Source organism: Aedes aegypti, chromosome 2, assembly GCF_002204515.2.
Source record: "Aedes aegypti strain LVP_AGWG chromosome 2, AaegL5.0 Primary Assembly, whole genome shotgun sequence".
Lineage (NCBI taxonomy): Eukaryota > Metazoa > Arthropoda > Insecta > Diptera > Culicidae > Aedes > Aedes aegypti.
In genome coordinates this window covers 14,912,977-14,934,255 of record NC_035108.1, presented here as the reverse complement: position 1 = coordinate 14,934,255, position 21,279 = coordinate 14,912,977, and the positions used below count along the sequence as shown (strand labels likewise).

At 36.5% G+C, this 21,279-nt stretch overlaps 1 protein-coding gene across 1 annotated transcript; it reads left to right on the top strand.

Moving 5' to 3' along the window:
• The first annotated feature begins 658 nt into the window (after nt 1-658).
• On the top strand, nt 659-20,982 carry LOC5564538 (zinc finger protein 883). The gene is made up of 3 exons (XM_021839946.1): nt 659-941; nt 1,034-1,820; nt 19,866-20,982. The coding sequence occupies exons 2-3, from the start codon at nt 1,039-1,041 to the stop codon at nt 20,815-20,817; spliced, it is 1,734 nt and encodes a 577-aa protein (XP_021695638.1). The 5' UTR covers nt 659-941; nt 1,034-1,038; the 3' UTR covers nt 20,818-20,982.
• Nucleotides 20,983-21,279: the final 297 nt, after the last annotated feature.

Below are 21,279 nucleotides of genomic sequence, written 5' to 3'. Positions count from 1 at the left end.
TTTGATGATGACGATGATTACACCCAGAAACACGGGTAGTCACAAAATGGCTAAATTTTAGTAATTTATGACCTGAGAGAGACTCGCGAAGAGAAAAAATATCAACGTCATATGCGGCCCAGATTCCACTGTCACGAAACGTCAAATGCAGCCCATCGTTTTTATGGCTGAAAAAGTGAAAAGTATTGTATTCACAATAAACTATTATTAAAAACCTCAGTCAGCGGAGCAGTTTTTCCAAAGATGTTGATAAATCTAAACACAAGACTATTTAATTATAATGTCTGCTACGTTTGCTGGCATGAGATTTGACTCAAAATGCCGTTTATGTTTCGGTGTGATGCGAACGCAATAGTTTTTTGCTAAGATGGTCATGTGAGAGCTTGAACAGCTTGCGCAAGATTGATGTACACACTGAGTGGAATAAGAAAAAACTCAGCAATCACAGAAAAAGAAGACCGTCTCCGCGAGTCTCGTCTCAGTTTATGACTATTTTTTATCTGCCTCGCTTTCATTCTGCAGGGAATTTTATTCCTATTTGTCGATTCGCCTGGGTTGAAGCATCGCTAAGCTTCAACCCAGGTGAAATGACATTTAGTGTAGAAATTCACAGCAGAATGAAAGAGAGGCAGATAGAAAATAGTCATTAATGCATAAACTTTATTAATTCTGTGTCTATTTTTATTTCTGAGTGTACGATGACGGAACGTTGAACGTTAACCAACTCCGACAGTAATCATCGAAAAGGAGCGGCGCATCGTTTGTCACTGTCAAAAAACGCGATCGAGCATTTTTGGCAGAATAAGAACAATAGCAGCAAAAACAAAAGTTTACAGGAGTTGTAAAAAACTTGGTGAAATTATAGAAATATTGCGATATTTTAGTTTTTATCGCGCAATAGTACATTAGATTGTTAAGGATAATCATCAGAGCTGTAGAAGGTAAGTCGCTAATCCAAAACAGCCATACTTTTACGTGTTAAAAACAATGGATGCATGAGCCATTATGACCTCTCATGTTCCACAATTTTCAGCATCGATGTTGGACAAATTTGCCGAGTCCACCGAGAGTAATCGCACCCGGAACAATACGGTGGTCATGTCGATGATGCCGCCGCCTCCACTGTATGCCTCCTCCTCGACAACACCTCGCAGACCGAATGATTCGACCGGAGGATCTTCCGCCACGAATTCGACCGTGGTCAATATTGTAGCAGGTTCTCCTGGGGACACTACAGTTGTAAGCACCGAATCCACAGTGAAACAGCTGGCTCCACAGTACCAGTGTCAAGTATGTTCGAAATGCTTCAGCAGTGTGGCCACTTTGTCGGTGCATTTGAATTCGCATGAGAATTCAACCCATATGGAGTATCGGAACACGGGAGGAACTAACTACAACGGACATATCGTAACGGGAGGACATGCCATCATCAAAACAGAACCGCAATCGTTTCAGCTTTTATCGCCTGCGGTTTATGGTGTGGGTGGTGTCCATGGGTTTCAAATGGCCGGAAGTTCCGGCCAGTCGTGTCAAATCTGCCAGAAGGTTTTCAACTCAAACGAACAGTACCAGAGCCATATGAAGATTCACGAGAATGAGTTCAGGAACAGGGCTCTGTATCAGGCCAGTAGTAGCAGCAGCAGCAGTGGCCAACAACAATCCACAGTTGTGCAGCAGCAGATATCAGTTAAAGATTTGGAACCACCATCCGAGGAAGAGGAGGTGAAACCGATCGATTGTATTGTGTGCCATAAAAAGTTCCAAACTGCCACGCAACTGGCGGTGCATCTGAGGGAGCATAGCTCCGAAAAACCGTATCGGTGAGTAATCTCTTTGGCTTATTGGGAAACACTGCACTATGGTCCAGAATACAGGTTAACGAGGAAATATTTGTGGGCTTCGTGGCCGTGCGGTTAGTGTTACCAAGCATTTAACCGCATCGTGCCAAGGAGTGTGTGTTCGATTCTCGCTTCAGTCCGGGAAAACTTTTCGTCCGGAACGTATTTCGACTGTGCCACTGGGCGTTGCATGCTAGTCCGTTGTCTAGTGTGGTGTTTCCTTCCAAGGACTAATCGTCCACTGGAAGCATTAACGTGTCGGTGTCTCTTTTTTAAATATGCATTGAGAGCTTTAGAATGAATGTTTAGATGTTTAGACAAAAAATATCTACGAAGTTGTTCGTTTTAGTTAGTCCCTTTGTTTGGCGTTGTTCAAAATTAGGGAGGTCTACATTTTCATTGAAATGAAATTACCAACTTTCTTATTTGTAGAAAATATTGTGTACATCAGACAGGATTGGTAGTCTTCTACTTCCCAAGCAGGAGGCGATGGGTTCAGGCCCGCCCCTTTCTCATATTTTTACCATAATTTTTATTAATTAATGGCTATTTGATTTATTATTCTTTATGTATTACCAAAATCTTTATAACACCGTATCTCCTTTTTCATATAATTTTAAATTCAAATCTACATTACAGTTTCAAGTTCTCCAAAGTATTATTTGCCACAAATTTCTTATTAATCTATCTTTGAATAATTACGAGGTAAATTCGTAAATTCCAGCAAATTCTTCCTCTACATATTCAAAATATTAATACAATTTTAATTTTATCGACTTGCCAAAACATGATTGACGTTTTTTAATATATCAATATTTTATCATTAAAGGATCTAAAGCATGTTCCTTTTTAGATAATAGGTCATTATTTTTATGCAAGTCTCTATTTTTGAAGTCTTTATCTTAACCAAAATGGTGTCTAATGTCTCTTTTTACCTTATCTTGCATGCAAAAAATTATGATGCAAAATTTCTTCTCATATTTTTCGAAAGCAGCTTCAGGAATAATCAGAAACTAATACAGGTTTCTCTCCAGAAATTATTCAAGAAATTCCACTACCAATTTTTTCAAGGATGCCTAAAAGAATTTCTCCAGAATCTGCTTCAGAAAATCCTTCAGCACTTAAACGTTACTACCGCCAGTAATTTTCTCAGGAATTACTTCGAACAATTTTCCAAAGACTATTCTAGGACGTTCTAGGAGATATTTTCCCACTAACTTTTCTGTCGAATTCACTAGTTGTTACTCTAAGAGAGATCTTTCAAATTACCACAATTTGTTTTCCAGGAAAGGGTAAATTTTTCGTTAATTTCTTGCTAACATTCGTTCAATGTTTTTTTTTAAGAAACCCGACAAGAATTTTTACGCCATTTCATCTACGGTTGTTCCAAAATTTCCTCAAGGGGTTATTCGAGTAAATCTATTAAAAACATTTCAAATAATTCCTTGAATTTGACCTATGTTTTATTATTGAGTTTCCATAGATTTTTTTTTTCTAGTAATTTCTCCAGCATTTCATCCAAGGATCTGGAGTTCTTCCAAACACATTTCAATGAATCGTCCAAGAAAACCCCATGGAATTTTCAAAAGTACATTTAAGGTTCCACGCCAGTCAACACTACAGCAATTTTTAAAAGAAATCCTCCGATCATTCCTTCATATTATTTTAGGGATCTCGTCCTATGTTTTCCAGAGATTCAATTGATTTTTTTTTAATTATCTTAGCAATAATCTAGAATATCCTCTAAAACTCCCTCAACAGCGAGTTCTTCTAGAAATTTATCAAGGGTGACTTTAGAACTTACACACGTTTTAAATAGAAGTTACCCTAAGATTTGCTTTAGGAGTACGTCACTAATTATTTTCAACCATTTCTATGGAAAATTTCATTCATATTTGCTAGGAGAAATACAAAGAAAACTCCTGGAAGAACGCTTGAACTTTTTTTTTTGAAACTTCCTTGAGAAATCTCCTAGAATTATTGGATGTCTTCCCAGAGAAATCTTAGGAGCAATCTCTGGAGTAATACCTGAAGGTGTCCTTAGAAAAGTTTGTAGTTAAAATTTAAAGAAATTCTGAAGGAATTTAGTAGAAAATCCTAAGAAATGCTTGGAGACGTCTGGAGTAGTCTCAGATTGCATATCCCAACATGTTTTAAATTGGAGTCTTGGAGGATGTTCTACAGGGTGTCAACTACCTGAAAAAATCCTAGAAAAACTGGAGTTATCAGGGAGTTTTATTTAACCTGGAAAAAACCGGAATTCTCAGGGAATTTCGGCTACACTTAGGGAAATCATTCTGAAGCAGTAGTACATGGTAGAATATGGTAGAATATGTCGTTTTTGTGACACAAAATTTATTATAATTATTATCTTTATTAAGGAGATTTTCAGCCCTATGACTGGTTCATCTCAGTGTGACACAAAATCTTCTCAATCATTTTTTTTGCTGCGCCGCTATCAAAACACTAATTGACATGGTTAGTCTTTTTAGTGATTGTTATTTGTTCAGCATAATATATGTTTAGACAAGGATGCAGAACAGTGAATCCTGGGGCAAATATCTAGACTCAACAGAAAACTTCAGAGATTTCACGCGACTATTCCACAAGTTCTTAATAATATTTTTCTCTGATCCCAAGGAATGCTTCAGCACTTCTAGTAATTTCTCCAGAATACTTCCAGGAATGCTATCAGCGATTTTTCAATGGATGCTTCGAAGAATATCTTCAGAATTTGGTCTAGAAAATATTAGAGCACTTTACTGTCCAATATGGAAAAAGTAGGCATTAATAAAATAGCACTCAAAGTTTAAAGCTTGTCTTCTCATACAAATATTCATAATTCTCTAGTACGTTTCTACATGCAATATTCCGCTGAAAAAAACACAGAGGTACTTATTTCGCTTCTATTGATCAGCAAAAAATATAAGCTTGAACGCAATTCACGTTTTGCTGTTGCTATTTGAGTCAAAAGTTCATATAGAGACTGTTATGCCTTTATTTTTCAATATGGGATTGCACCAACTTCATTTTTTCCACAACATTTTCATACAAAGTGTGTTAATTTTCATGTGCATAGTAAAGTATATGGTTGGTTCGAAAATCCATATGGTTATGCTTTTATGAGCAGTCTAACGGTTCAAAAAAGGTCTATTTCGGAGTTAAAAAATAATCTGCACTAATTTATCCCAGGATTTCCTCCAGATGTTTTTGCAATGATTCTCTTACCGATTTCTTCAGTTGTTACTTCTAGAAAATTTACCTTAGATCCTACAGGAGCTCTTCCATAAAGGTTTATTTCAGAGTTTTAAATCGTTAAAAAAATATCGTTTGGCCATTTTTTTCAAGCAACCTTACAATGATTCCTACGCCGATTTTTTATTCATTTATTCTAGGCATTTTTATAAGGATTCTTTTTCAAAATTTATCCTTGATTACTCTCAAGAATCGCTCCAAAAATCCTTCAGGCATTGTTCGATGAAATCTATTTTAAACTTATCCAAGAATTCCTCGATAAATTTGAGCTTCGATTCCTCATTAGGTTCCTCCAGATATATCTCACGGTTTTTCCCCGGCATTTCATCAAAATATTATTATGCATTTCTCTAAGAAGAAATTCCAAATCTCCATTAATTCTCAAAACTTTATTCAAGGTTCCATTCCAATTAATATTACAGCAATTATTACAGTTGTTGCTCCTATCATTTATCAACAATACAGGAGTTTTTCAGAGATCATTGTAGAAATTTATAAAGGCATATTTAGATTTCACCATCTGAGGTTACTCTAGGATTTTCGTTCGAAATTCTTCGCGGATGTTTTTAACCATCCAAAACAATCTGAAAAAATTTCCTTGACATTTCCCTGGAAACATCCCTGTATTCTTTAACGAATTGTTTGAGTATTAAAAAAAAATCAATGAAATGAAATTCCGTAAGGAATTTCGAATTTCTGAAGATGTTCTAAACGGGAATGTTGGAAAAACGGGAAATTGAAACTTCATTGAAAAATGTCTGAAACGATCTTTGGAGGGATTCTTGATGGTCTCCGAAGTGATTTATGTGAAAAATTCCAGATTGTATTTTTAAAGGTATTTAAAACGAATTTCTTTTAAGGATTACTTAGAAATTTCGAGAAAAATCTCAAAACAATCACCTGAAGAGATCTTCGGAGTAATATTTGAATGAAAACTACAGTAAAACGAACAGCAATACTTGTAATGTCACGATAAATTCAAGACGATCAGTCGCTACCAGCCTTGATTTCCCTAAGATATCATCTAGAAAAAATACCAATTGCTCTCCGAGAAATATTTGGATACGTCGCTGATGTTCAAAAATCTGAATTTCGGGAATGACTATTTTTTCTTTAACCCGTAGGCTACGGGACTGACGTACCGTAAATTCGGGTGAAATTGATCACTGTGTCACACGACTTTATTTTCCTCTAAAAGAGCACAGGAATCAATGCAACCTATGTAAATGAACGTTGTTTGTCTTAACTATTGTCGAATTGCATGTTGTGAAGCTTTTTGTGTTAAGGAATGTCTATTTCTATGAAAATAATAGAAAATTCCATAATCGTGTTCTGTGTGGTATTGGCAGACATCAATAAACTTATAGTTTTAAACAAGGATTTGGACATTGTTTCAACCTGAAAATTTGTAAGGATGCTTGAAATATATCCCAAAAACGAATTTTATCATCAAAATTCGTACCAAATTGTTCATTTTGTTGTAATAATTGATTTTTTTCTAAATATCAGAAGATTTCTTCGGAAACTGTCTACATTTAGGCGTTTTCTGCGGTATTGTTGAAAATTAATTGTTTATTATTTCCATAAATTTGACATTGTTAAGAATTTGGCAAGCATATTTGGATTCAGGAGGCCCAAAATAAACAAGTAAAGATGTTTTCAAAACTAACAATAACTGTTTTGACAGGTGATCAATTTCACCCCTAAATGGAATTTCTTGATTTTTTGTTTTAGAGACGATTTTCAGCACTAAAATAACAACTGTAAGAAAATTTCAGTATATCAACCAATGAGGCTCACCGTTGTACTTGTTTTCCTGCATTAAGTTGTTTGAATTTGGCAACATCATAGAAAACAGACATTGAAAACAGTGAAAAGTGATCAATTTCACCCGAAATTACGGTACAAAATTCAAATTGCTCGAACATGAGCATAACTCAATATTTTTTATTGAAATTTTTTGGATTGCTTCACTGTTAGTTGTAGTTTCATGAGTAATGGAGAAGTATTCATTCGGAGTATTGTTGACAAAGTTATTCTAGAACATCTCTGGGTCAGGTAGGGTAAAAATCACATAAACTTCCTCTTGGAAATGAAATGTTTTCATATCAAAAGTGTACTTGTAATAAGTTACGATGCTATTAATTTGTGTGGTTTGTGCTAACGTAAGAACAACACGACATTCACGAAACGCGACGCGAGACAAGACATAACACTTATAGTTCTTACTATTGTCAAGAAAACTTAAAAATTACCTTTCTGTCGACCGGTTTCGGGCGCGATGTGGCCCATCTACGGGACAATGTCCGACTGATTGCGTTTTGTACGTTGTTCGTACACGTCCGAAGAGAAAAACTGCTACTGAAGTGTCGTATTCACCAGCTCGAACAGACACGAAACGATCGGAGGATCGTCTTCATTCATCAGCGGCCCTAGGTTATTGCTGATGAACATTGATTCCCATGCGTTTAAGTGCGAGGCTTTTCGTATACTTTTGATGAGCTTCGCACTTTCCCAATCTATTTCGTGGTTGGAATCTATAAGAACTATAAGTGTTATGTCTTGTCTCGCGTCGCGTTTCGTGAATGTCGTGTTGTTCTTACGTTAGCACAAACCACACAAATTAATAGTGAAATGCAGGCTACAACCTACAAGTGCTTTCGCCTTTATGGCCGATTGATTGCGAAGAAGAGAATGCTGCAACTACATATTCAATTTTTAACCCGGTGTAAAAGAAAAGGCCTTACGCCGAATTTTGTCCAAATCAAACCATCAACAAATAGTGAAGCAAGTGTAAAAGCTACCGATAGTGCTAAAAAGATCTGGTTGATTGAAAAAATAAGGTTCAAGCATAAGAAGTTATCCGAAGTGGAAGAGCAGCTATATCCACTCCATTTGCAACTGCTACAGCAAATGGAGTTCCATACTGTAGCTGAATGTGTAACGCGGAGATGTGTAGAAGAGAAGAAGGAGTGTTGGCAAGAATCGTTGGAAAATGTTACCCATCTAGAGAAACGATTGATTGATTGATTTGACTTTATTAACGAGATTTTTAGCCCTGGGCTAGTTCATCTCGGGACCAACGGCTTTACTTCCCTTCCGAAGGAAGTCGTCACTATAACTTTTTACGTCATAAGTGACTATGTTGGGGATGGGATTCGATCCCAGGTCCTCGGCGTGAGAGGCGAGTGTTCTAACCACTACACCAGGTCCGTCCCTAGAGAAACGAGTGCGTGATACGAAACAGCGACATCGCCGAAAGCTACCTTCTCTCGAGTTCACACGGGCTCTAAAAACGCGTCGCGCTCCCCAAACGATCGATAATTTTGTAGTTAATCTTTCGTCCACTGAGTTCACATCAGCTGAGTTGAATTTGCTCAACAAAGGGTTAAATTTTGCCGTTTCCCCCCAATGTGCCCCCCTTGCCGATATAGTCAATAACATAGAAAGTGCCATTCAATACGATAACCACAGACAAACAGACGTAACACTTAGAAAAAATCTCGATCAAAATCATAGTCACGAGGACATGTACGCCCAATACTAAAATCAGCGTGTTTGGCCGACGGGCCAACAGATGGCGGTAGTGTGTAAACGTCAAACACGAACAAAAACGAAGCAAGCGCTGCGGGTGACGGATTGGCCACCTAACATATTTTTGAATCGACCGTTAAAAAGGTGGTCGATGGACAATGATGAGAGTGTGACGTCTGTTTGTCTGTGCGATAACCATGCCTACAAAGCTGCTACTCGTCACAGTGTGAAGCAATAGTCCAGTTGTTAATTACACCTATCGTTTGTCTGGTGAGTTGCACGCTAACTGTCAATGATGATGTCACGCTACACGATAAGTGTTCATCTGCAACAACCAGACAGCTCACCAATCCACCGCGAGGTGGATCGTGCTGAGTTGTTGAGTTGAAGGAGAGCGAAAGAAGGAAGGCACAAAAGTCTGTTTGACAGCTCTGCAGAAAGCGCGTGCGCACGGACAGAGCGCGTGCGCACGGAAAGAGCGCCAGTTCGGCTCGATTTGCAATGATCGGTTATTATTATTATTTTTTCGCTATTGGATATTCTATGGTTTGGTTGATCGATGTTAAAGTTTGTTTTAAAAGCAGCTCCACTTATTTTGAAACATATTGCCGTGTACAATAGTAGACAACACAACTAATTTAATTAAAATAATTTGAAATTATAATTAGTACATATACAAAAGGGGAAGAACGTTTAGGCTGGTTGTGCATTACGATAAAATCTCTTAACATAAGCAATGCTTGTTGTTGGTTCTTGTGGAAGGATCAACATGTTCGGCTTAACGAATCTTATTTTAAATATCGAATAACACCACATGCAATTGAACAAAAAGGATGTGATTACAATAGACTTTTGATATTTTCAATTCTGAACCACCGCAAAAAAAAAAAAATATTGGGAATCAAAATTCTCCTGAGAGGGATGATGTGGGGGAGGCTCATTCTAATTAATATTGTCGTTCAATTATGGGGATAAATTAAAATTGTTATTGTTCTATACATACTTATTTATTATAATTACCTGTAAATATTGATACAGCACAATTCAAGTATTTAAATATTAAATAGCAAACATAGATATGGTCGGTGTTCAGACAGACTGAACCAAGTGTTTTTTTCAATCGAGTAAGAAAAATGTACCCCAAACATGTGAAACATCAAAATATTATAGATATTTACTGTAATAATGGAACTTATCTATTTGATGATACATTTGTATCAAAATATAATGGAAGATTTAAAATTGATGGAGTTCTTTACGTATCCTTAGAGCTCCAAAATTCATCTAGTCTGGTCTGTCTAAACACCGACCATATGATTCTCAAAAACTCATGAGAATGGTATTTTACTCTTTGAACTGTTATTTAATTTGGATGTGTTTAAAAGATATATAAATTTAATTTATTATTGATGTTACGAGCTATGTCTGTAGTTAAACTTAATGTTACACAAGAAATATATTTGAATCAAAGTATTTTTATATATAAATCATATGAAAAAAAAATGTTCCAGAAAGTACTCTAGAATTCTTTGGGAGCGTCTCCCGGGATTCTTCCTTAAATCATTCATGAATCCTTCAAATCCTCTCTGGGATCGTTCTGCTGAAAATCTTGAGATTATTTCTGAATTTTCTTCCAGATATCACTTTGGGATTCATCCAAAAAAACGTTACCATTCCGGTATTACTTCTGAGATTCTTTCGGATATCCCATTGCGATTATTCTGGACATCTTTTTGGATTTTTTTGCAGAACTCTGTATGTGATTTTGCGTGTATCTCCTTAAGGATTACTTTTGAAATCCAGGAAATTAAATTCTTTGAAATTCTTGAAAATTGTTTTCGAAATACTATGGAAGATTTTACCATAAATCCTGATGCAATCCATTTGGATATTTAAAGAGGATTTTATCAAAAAATGTACGACTCTACTAGAAATTCTTCGAGAATTCCTCCGAAAATAACTCTAGATTTTTATCCGGAAATACTTCTGGTATTCTTATGAGAATGCCTCTGGTATTCTTCCAAAAATGACTTGAGATGCTTTCGGAAATCTTTCTGAAATTCTTCAAGAAATTCCACTGAGATTTTTACGCCAATATCTTTGAAATACTCCTGGGACTCTTACAAAAATCCTGTTGGAGTTTTTTTTCGGATATCTTTCTATTCTAAATTTTTCAATAAATTTTGCTGGGATTGTGCTGTAAAACCTGCTAAGATTCATCCAAAAATACGACTGTCATTCTTCCGGATATCATTCAAGAATTCCACCGGAAGTTTTCGTGAGATTCAACCGTAAATCGTTCTGGTATTTCCATCCATTCTGGTAATTCCATTGAGATTCTTAAAAATATCCTTCTGAAAATTTTTCTGAGAATTGTTTTGGGATTATAGAAGGATTTCCAGAAGAATTCCAAGGCGATTCACAGAAACATCACTTCTGTATGAAGGATTATCGTTAATATCTGAAATAATCCCATGAGAATTCTAAATCCAAATTACAGTGTTATTCAAAAGAATCCCAGAAGTTATTTCGCCAGAATCCCTGAAAGATTTAAAGGATATTCACAGACATCCAGAAGATTTCATGAATATTTTCCAGAATAATTCCGATGTCCAGATGAACTGCAGAAAGATTCATGGAATAATTTCAAACGGGATTTTCGGAATCATTTGAAAGTAACTTTTAGAAGATCCTCAGAAAAAGAAATCAGTAATCAAAGTAATCGAAAAAATCTCATTATTTCAAGCAATGCTCGTTGGTTCATGTCGAAGGATCAACATGTTCGGCTTAACGAATCTTATTTTAAATATTGAATGACACCACATACAATTACAATTCTGAATCACCACAAAAAAAATATTGAGAATCACAATCCTTCTGAGAGGGATGATGTGGTGGATGTACATTCTAATAAAAATTGTCGTTCAATTATGATGATAAATTAAAATTGTTATTGTTCCATAAATACTTGTTTATTATAATTACTTGTAAATATTGATACAGCATATAAAGAGACATTGGTCCAGAAATTACTCCAGAATTCTATGGAATTTCCCTCCTGGGATTCTTCCTTAAATCACTTATGAATCCTTCAAAACCTCTCTGGGATTGTTCTGGAAATCTAAAGATTATTTCTGATTTTTCTCTAAGTTCTTCTGGAAATCACAGAATACTTACAGATATCGCTTTTGAACTCATCTAAAAAACATCGTTAGCATTCCGGTACTATATCTGAGATTCTTTCGGATATCCTTTGTGATTCTTCTGGACATCTTATTGGAATATTTGCATAAATCTGTGTGAGTTTGCGTTTATCTCCTTAAGGATTACTTTTGAAATCCTGGAAATCAAATTCGTAAAACCTGCCGAAATTCATCCGGAAATACGACTGGAATTCTGCTTGAATGATAAGCATTCAAGAATTCCACCGGAAGTTTTTGTGGGATTGAACCGTAAATTGTCCTGGTATTTTGTTTAAATACATTGAGATTCTTAGGGAAAAATATACAGGATTCTTAAAAATATCCTTCTGAAAATTCTTCTGGAAATTGCTTTGGAATTAAAGGAGGATTTCCGGAAGAATCCCAGGTCGATTTACAGAAGAACCACACAGAAATCACTAAAATATTATCAGGGAGATTTCTAAAGGAATTATTTTAAGGATTCTCGTAAATTCCTGAAACAATCTCAGGAGAATTTCGAATGGATTTTGAATGTTTTTTTTACAGTGATATCCAAAAGAATCCCAGAAGTTATTTCGCAAGAACCCCTGAAGATTCAATGAAAAGTCACAGACATCCAGACGAATTCATGAATATTTTCCAGAATAATTACGATGTCCAGAAGAGCTCCAGAAAGATTTACGGAATAATTTCAAATGGAATTTCCAGAAACATTTAAAAGTCACTTTCAAAAGATGCTCAGAAAAAGAAATCAGTAATCAAAGAATCTCATAGGTATTTTTTTAAAGTCCCAGTGACTGTCCGGTAGTTTTCTTGGAAGATTTCCATTTGAAGTCAAGAGGGATTTTCAGAAAATTCTGCCAAGGATTTAAGAAAATTTTCAAGGAAAATCAATGATAAATCACGAAAAAAATCAAAAACACTTCCTTATGAATTTCCATAAGAATCACAGTTTTTTTTTTTTCTCAAAAAATCTTAGAAAAAAATTCTAAAGAATCACGAAGGAATTTCCGGATTAATTCTGGATATACAAAATTATCTCAGGCAGAAACAATAAAATCAATAGCAATAAATCTGTAAGAATATAAGAAGGATTTCTGTAAGAATATAAGGAGGATTTACAAACAATTACAGAGGAATTTTCGGATGATTTCCATAAATAAAGATTTAAAAAAATCCCCGTCATCTGGAAGATTCTTAGCAGGATTTTCGGAAGTATTCCACAGGGATTTCTGGGAGAATTCCATTGGGATTTACAAAAGAATTCCAGAGGAATTTCCGAAAGAATCCCAAGAATTTGCACGGAAGAAAGGGAAGTGAAATAATAGATTGTTTTGATTATAGTCTCAGGCGTCTTTCCGAGAGTATTCTAGAATAATAGGTATAATCTAAGACATTTTTCGGAAAGAATCTCAAAGGGATTTTGAAGAACTTTCAAAGAGTTTCACGGAAGAAATACTGAAGAATTACGAGGAAAATATCAGAATTTAAATAATAATTTCGATTGAATTTCCAGAAGAAATCCCAAGAAATTTTGTGAGAATCTCCGAACCCAGATTTTTAAAATAGATTCCATTACACTGGAAAGCAATCATTAAATCATTTTCGACAGAATTCCAGAATTTTACGGCAGAATTCCAGAATTTTACAGCAGAATCCTGAAAGGATTTCCATAATAACCCAAGATGGGTTTCTGGGATAGTCCAATAGGAAGTCCCAAGGAGGTTATTAGAAAAATCAGAGCGATCAAAGAAATAACTACATATAATAATTTCAGAAGGGTTTCTGAAAGAATCTCAGTGAATTTTCAAGATGTCCTCTAGCAACACAACTAATATATACTATTATTTACAACTCAATACTTAATTATAAATTGCGTTAAGGTGATTATAGAACAAAGCCACACCTCAAATTTTCAAAAGCACAAGACTTGAGAACCAAACAGCTCTCACCGTTGAAAATTTATCCCATTAGTCACCACCAGCAAGCAAGCAGATTGATTGGTTTTCAATGCAAACTGTTGTCAGATTCTCCAATCTTGTGCCCTTGTTTGGCTTCGTTTTATAATCACCTTAAGCTGAGTGTACGCCATCCAGTTTGAGGGCGGATTGACGGTATCGAAGTGGATTAAAAACAATTATAGGAGAACGTGTGGAAAATACATATGAACTGCGCAGAATACATCAGACCGATTTAGCATTGCTGCGCACTTCTAAAAGCATTTTATTTTTATTAAAATGTTTGATAATAGTAGAACGACAATGATCATCAGTTGATTTTCCGCTACTGTTTTTTTTAAATCACAATTGTTATTTCTTTCCGTGCACGCGCTCGGGAAATGAATCTGGCCATGCTGCAACAACCGCGCTACATTCGATGAATCCTATGCGACAAAAATTGTCGGTGCTATCCGTCAAATTCGCTCACCAAAGCTATTTTGATGACTTTAACATCACAGCTAATGTCTTTTGCGGAAGGCAAACAAAACAGAAAACGAAAATCGCCCAAGTTTCGATGGTTTCGATACATGGTGTACAATTCGGCAGTTGAAAACCCGTGATGTTGTGTATTCTCGCGCGGATAAGGGTAACGCAGTGGTTATAATGGATCGAGAAGATTATGATTCACACGTGCACGCAATGATCAGTGCCGGCCCGTACGAAGAAGTTAAATTCAAAAATGGAAAGCCGAAAGACCCTCTCAATAAAATGATTGAAGAAGTGAACCATGCGCGGCAGAGAGTGGCCCATTTGATGGGCGAAGAAAAGCTTGAAAGAAAGCTTCATGTGCGAAATCCAACGGTTGCATCTTTATACTGCCTACCGAAGATTCATAAAAATCCCATTGGTATGCGCCCCATTTAATCCAACATCCGAACCCCCACGGAAAAATTGGCAGCTTGGCTTGTGAACGAAATGCAGAAGTATCCTGTGATGCACGGAAAAAGCGTGAAAAATTCCGTCGATCTAGTGAACAAACTAGAAGGGTTCCAGCTAAGGAGAGGCGAGGTTCTGGTTTCGTTTGATGTTTCAGCATTATTTCCAAGCGTACCAGTCCCCGAAGCTCTGCAAAGCCTCCGACGGCATTTGGAACGGAATAGAGTCCCACCAAACCACATCGAGGCGTATATTTCTGTTGCTCAGATGTGTATGGACCAGAATTTTTTCACCTTCAGGGGAAAGGTTTATCAGCAAACTTTTGGTCTCAGCATGGGTAGCAAACTTTCCCCTCTGCTGGCGGATGTCTTTATGAGCGACTTTGAGGTTAACGCTCAGAAAGAAAAATTATTTCCAAGAATTTGGTGGCGTTATGTGGATGATATATTTGCCCCAGTGAAAGAGCGCTACGTAGACCAAACGCTGAATTTGTTGAACTCTCAACATGCCACAATAAATTTCACTGTAGAGAAAGAAGTTAATGGCCGACTACCTTTTCTCGATCTGTTGATCAGTAGAAAAGAAGACAACACATTGAAATTTGGAATTTACCGCAAACCTACCTCTACCGATCGCTACATCACTTCAGACTCCAACCACTTTGGCGCTCAAAAACAAGCTGCATTTCATTCAATGGCCAGTGATGGGAAATGTACTGTCGCAAACATTTACCACCTCGACATTCACATTTTTCTACACGATCATCAAAATCCAAAGCAAACCATGACCGTTCAAAACAAAAAAATATCACGGCTCTTCAAAACTGTAATCTTCTTCTTCCTAACGTGTTTTCAAACCCGAATGCGAAATGACTCGAGCACAGTGGTAACACGATTTTTCCGGTTTTCGGGGTTTTGCATTTTTGCTCGATAAAGGCCGCATGAAATTGAACTTGTTTATATGTATCGCAACGGAATGATTGTGCTCTTGCTATTAGCGCTAAAAGATTTCAATTAATTGAGAACACACGCGAATTATTAGCGATTGAATTATTTAACATTTTTTTCAATCATTCACCTTGAGATGGCTGCCCGAAAACGGTCATAGTGGAGAGACAAAAACAGTCAAACAGTGTGTGAACCGTTGGCAACGCAACGCCTGATGGTATAGTGGTTTCTGCGCTCGTGTACCTACACGTTACATGTCATCAACACTACTTAAAAATTGCTGGTTGAAAATATAAACAAAGATCAGCTGTTCCCAGCAAAATCAAATGGCAGTATTTTCAACCAGCAAATTTGCGCACGTGTTCGTGACACCGCTCGGCGAGAGCTCAATTGATGCTGCTGCTGCGTTGTGTTTTGGTTGACTGGCAGAATCGATGAACTGTGGCAAATTGTGATCACAGTTCCCGAGCCTGTCCATGGCACACCGTCTTTACAATATACCAATGGATCAAGAGGAGTTTGACAAAGAAACACGCCAAATCTACGTAGCTGCAGAGGTAAACGGATACGACAGATCGTTTATAGAAAAAATACTTCGTAAACACAAACGTAAAAGACGACGACAAAATATCACAACACTTCAACCAGATACAGAAAAAATCAGGAGGATTAGTTTACCGTTCTTCCCGAAGGTTACTAATTCGATTAAGAGTACACTTCGTCGACAAGGCCTACACGTCGTTCATAAAAGCGACAAAACTTTGCGCGACTTATTATGTAACCTTAAAGACAAAGTTCCACCCGATGAGCAATCGGGAGTTTACCGGATCCCATGTAAAGACTGTCCAGCAGTTTACATCGGCCAAACCCGTCTAAAAGTAAGAGTTCGCCTCAAAGAACACAGAAATGCTGTAGCATCCAAAAAACATAACGAATCCAGTGTGGCAGCTCATGCGTTAGATTCCAACCACGAAATAGATTGGGAAAGTGCGAAGCTCATCAAAAGTATACGAAAAGCCTCGCACTTAAACGCATGGGAATCAATGTTCATCAGCAATAACCTAGGGCCGCTGATGAATGAAGACGATCCTCCGATCGTTTCGTGTCTGTTCGAGCTGGTGAATACGACACTTCAGTAGCAGTTTTTCTCTTCGGACGTGTACGAACAACGTACAAAACGCAATCAGTCGGACATTGTCCCGTAGATGGGCCACATCGCGCCCGAAACCGGTCGACATAAAGGTAATTTTTAAGTTTTCTTGACAATAGTAAGAACTATAAGTGTTATGTCTTGTCTCGCGTCGCGTTTCGTGAATGGAAGTTACGATGCACCAGGGGATTGAAAAATGTATAAATAACCTAGAATAATGCTAAGGCCTCCAGAACATTATGAAGTTCTAACCATAAACTATACAGGTTCATAAATTATTTTAAGCGAGTAATGTCAGCCCCGTAGCCTACGGGTTAAGATTGAATAGACTGTTTTTTATATCTCACTTTTATGATTAAAGGCACTTTCAGATCATTGGATAAACATTTTTGTTTTTCGTAGAAATTAAATAAAAATCATCAATATTTTTCTTTTTGTTTTGTTAACATGTTTAGAACAAAACAGATAGTTTTTTCATTGACGGAGAAAATATTTTGAAATTTATTGTTAGACATTTTTTTCAATGATACTTTCTTTGAAAATAAATTTTTAGTCATCTAAAATTAACAATTCGTCAGTCATTTATGTATTTTGGGGAATTTCTTAAACCTATACCTGAAAAAAAAATTAAAATTAAGCGTGACAATAATTCCTAAGTGAACTTCTGAAGAAAAATGTTATCAAAGTTATTTATATCTATTCATCTAACTTGAAGAAATTCTTTGTCGTTATGCCAAGAAAAACTTTAAAAAAGTTTTAGAAATTTTCTATGAGAAGTGTCTGGTCGTGTCAAACTCTTCTCTCCAGGTTACTGTTAGGTTTGTTCTGATTATTTTTTGCTTAGCGTTTGGTCTCTTTTCGGTATCTTTTAGGTCCCTTTCTAGTCTCTTTTCCCAGGAAAGAGTTTTTTAAACTTCCTATTTTCAAGTCACTCACTCGCTTCCAGAACTGCTTCATGCACAATTTTTAAAATTATTGAAAAATATTTGATATCAAAAAAAAAAAAAATTTTGGAAAAGTTATCTGGAATTGAAACAATTTAAAATTTCGTAACAATTATGATTAACTCTCCTTCTCACGACTTCAATCGTCTGTTTCTTTACGAAAAATGTGTTTTTTATAAAAAAAATGCTTGAGCAAAATAATAGGCTTGCAAATTAAATGTAACAATTCATCGTTTATCTTGATTGCCACATTTAAATGTTATACAGGTCGGACGCGATTAACCGGGGGCTTGATAATCCATTTTTCTATTATCCGAAACAAAAGTTTTACAGATTATTTGCATTAATAAGGAGGGTGGGAATATACCTTATCAAATATGTAACAACAATGTATTCTGACAACCATCAACACGATTCAATCGATTTGAGATATTTTAAAGAAATTGTTTTATTTTTGCATGTCAGAATGGTATGATTACATGCAAAAACATTCGTAAACTTAGTTTTTATTTTAACATATTGTCACATATAAAAATAAAATTCGACTTTTGTGCTCATGAAGCTGTATCCAAATGACCCATGAGAATGAATGGTGCGTAATATTTTTTTGCATGAAAACGCAGTGCTATAAAAACTTTCAATACTGAAAATTCTAAGAATTTTTCTGGCAGTTTGGAAAGATTTCAATTTGAATGACAATCTGTAAATAACCAAAAATATTATATGTAGCAAATTCATTTTATTGCAGTCATTCTAAGTCAGTTGTTCAATGACAGTAATTGTGGGATTTTTCAAGTCAAATTTGTAACTGCAGGTTGTAATTGATTGGTTTGATGGCAAAATTATATCCTTTAAGAAGTTACACAAATTTTCAAACTCATGAGCCTTGGATTCTAAATAATATACAAAACAAATATAAGTATTTTTTGGTATCAACAACTGTGGCACTTGTTCAAAAATATTGCAATTCCTGGTTATTAGTAGGTAGTCCTTCTTAAAAAATCCTTCCATACTCGTGCATTTCATATGGAAAAATAGCATTCGATTACTAACTTTGTCACTGACTGAATTTGCGAATCTGGATTCTTTTAAAAATATGGCAATATCGTCCAAATGTATCTTTATCGTTTAAAACTCGCCGCAATGTTCAAAATTTTCTTTTCTGGTTTCTCGCTAAAAAGATATTTCATCTGGTATGCTTTCAGGGACTTCTATAGAGAGATTTCCAGAAAATCCGCTCACAGATTTCTCTACCAATCATCCCAGACATTTTTCCGACGATTTTTCAAATGATGCGTAGAGGAATTTCTCCAGCTCCTTGGAATCCTTGAGCACTTCAACGCCTACAATAATTTTCTCAGGGTTTACCTAAACAAACTCAAAGGCTATCCTAGAATATTTTCTAGATCTTTTTCTCGGCAGAATACATCATTAGATTTCTCCAGTTGATACTCTAGGGGATCTTCTAAAGATAGAAGTTTCCTTGGAAGGTGGGAGAACTCATGAATAATGTCTGGGAAAAGGCTTTGAAGACTGATTTCTTTGGGAAATGTTGAAAAGAATTACTGCAGCAAGTCCTAAAGAAATCTTTGGATGAATTTCTGGATTAATTCCTAAATGTGTCCTTAGAGAAATTCCTAGATGAATTCATGAAGAAATCCTGAAAGTTATAAGAGGTACTTGGGGTGAATTCACCTATTAAGGCTGAAAACCTCTATAATAAAGAAAAAATCAAATCCTGAAAGTCAATGTTGTAACAAATCTCATGAGATTACTAGAGATATCTCTGGAGAAGTTATTAGATACATTTTTGAAGATCTTCTAAACGTGAATCTTGAAGGATGTTTAGAGAAACCAATGCAAGATTCACTGGATAAAATCCTGAAAGACTTAGGACTTTCTTGAAAAATTTTCGATCGATTTTTTTAGGGAATTCTGAAGTAATTTCCTTAGTTATTGAATAAACGCGTTTTTCAAATCTTTAAAAGTGGCTTCTTTTAAATATTTGAACTACAAACAGCTTAACTAATACATACATCTACTTGACTAACTAACTTGACTTGACTTAACTAACATCAATACATCTACTTGCTGGACCACTTTGCACTAGTCAATTGATGTAAACATTTATCTTTTCAGGTGCACGGTTTGTGGAAAGGGATTCATTCAGTCAAACAACTTGTCCACTCACATGAAGGTCCATTCGGGACAGAAGCCGTACAAATGTGATATCTGTGGGAAGTATTTCAGTCAATCGAACAATTTGAAGACCCACGTCAGGACTCACACAAACGAGCGTCCGTACGCTTGTGGTATCTGCGAGAAGCGCTTCAATCAGAAGAACAATTTGACGACCCATATGCGCACCCATTCGATGACCTGTAAGGTCTGTCAAACGCCATTCCACCACCCCACGGAACTGTCCAATCATGTTCGGGTTTGCTATGCAGATCAGAAGCCTAATATCTGCGCCATTTGTAACAAGGTCTTCATGAACCACGAGGAAATGAGCGACCATATGAAGCAACACAATCAGGTCAAACCTCACAAATGCCAGATATGCCAGAAAACGTTCACCCAATCGAACAACCTCAAGACCCACATGAAGACACACATCTTTCAGGATCCCTTCAAATGTTCCTTCTGTTCGCGTTCGTTTCCAAACGAGGAGGAGTTCAGCCGTCACTCGTTGGTGCACTCTTCGCCGAAGCCGTTCAATTGCCCCTACTGTGGAAAGCAATTCATCCAATCGAACAATCTCAAGACCCACGTGAGGACCCACACTGGTGAGAAACCTTACAAATGCTACATCTGCGATCGACTGTTCAATCAGAAGAACAACTTGAACACCCACATGCGCATCCACCAGGGTTTAAAGCCGTATCAATGCACAATTTGCGAGAAACGCTTCAACCAGAGCAACAATCTGAACAAACACATCTACAAGGTGCATTGTCACGAAAAGATGGGCCCGGTGGTGGGAACCACTGCATCGCTGTCCGGTTCTATGGATGGAGCGGTTGTGGTCCCGGCTGCGGCCACCGTTGCTGGACTCGACGGACTGCCCCCAGCAGCAGGTACAAACAGTTGACTACGTTAGGGGAACTTGGCATCACAACACCACGGAACGAATCTCCGAGTGAGGAATTGGCAAATGAAATAGGTTTTAGCTACAATCCTATAACTTCTACATATGATACCGTATTATAATACTGTAAAATAATATATGTTATGGGTAAATATGCATGTCAGCAATTATTTCTGAAGAATTCCTGTGTTTTCGTTGACCATCCACAACTTTCAGTGATTTCTTAGACTTATGGTAAAGTATGGACTTTTGGTAATGGAGTTTCTAAACTATCATCTTGTCTGTGACATGCTGCAATATGATGCGTCATTAGCTGGGGCTGTTAAGTTTTGCCGAACGTACGATAAAAACGTTCCTGACTCACGCTTCTCTGGGGGACACTGAACATTAGACTGCTGCAAATTTTGAAATTTTTGCTCCCCTATGCTTAAACGTTGTCAATTATGATAAAAATCATTCAGCCAT

Bases quoted from the DNA above. Each gene is read 5' to 3' on its own strand.
- LOC5564538 (XM_021839946.1), top strand. From the start codon at position 1,039: ATGTTGGACAAATTTGCCGAGTCCACCGAGAGTAATCGCACCCGGAAC. The intron at 1,821-19,865 runs GTGAGTAATCTC...TTATCTTTTCAG, and splicing joins AGCTCCGAAAAACCGTATCG to GTGCACGGTTTGTGGAAAGG.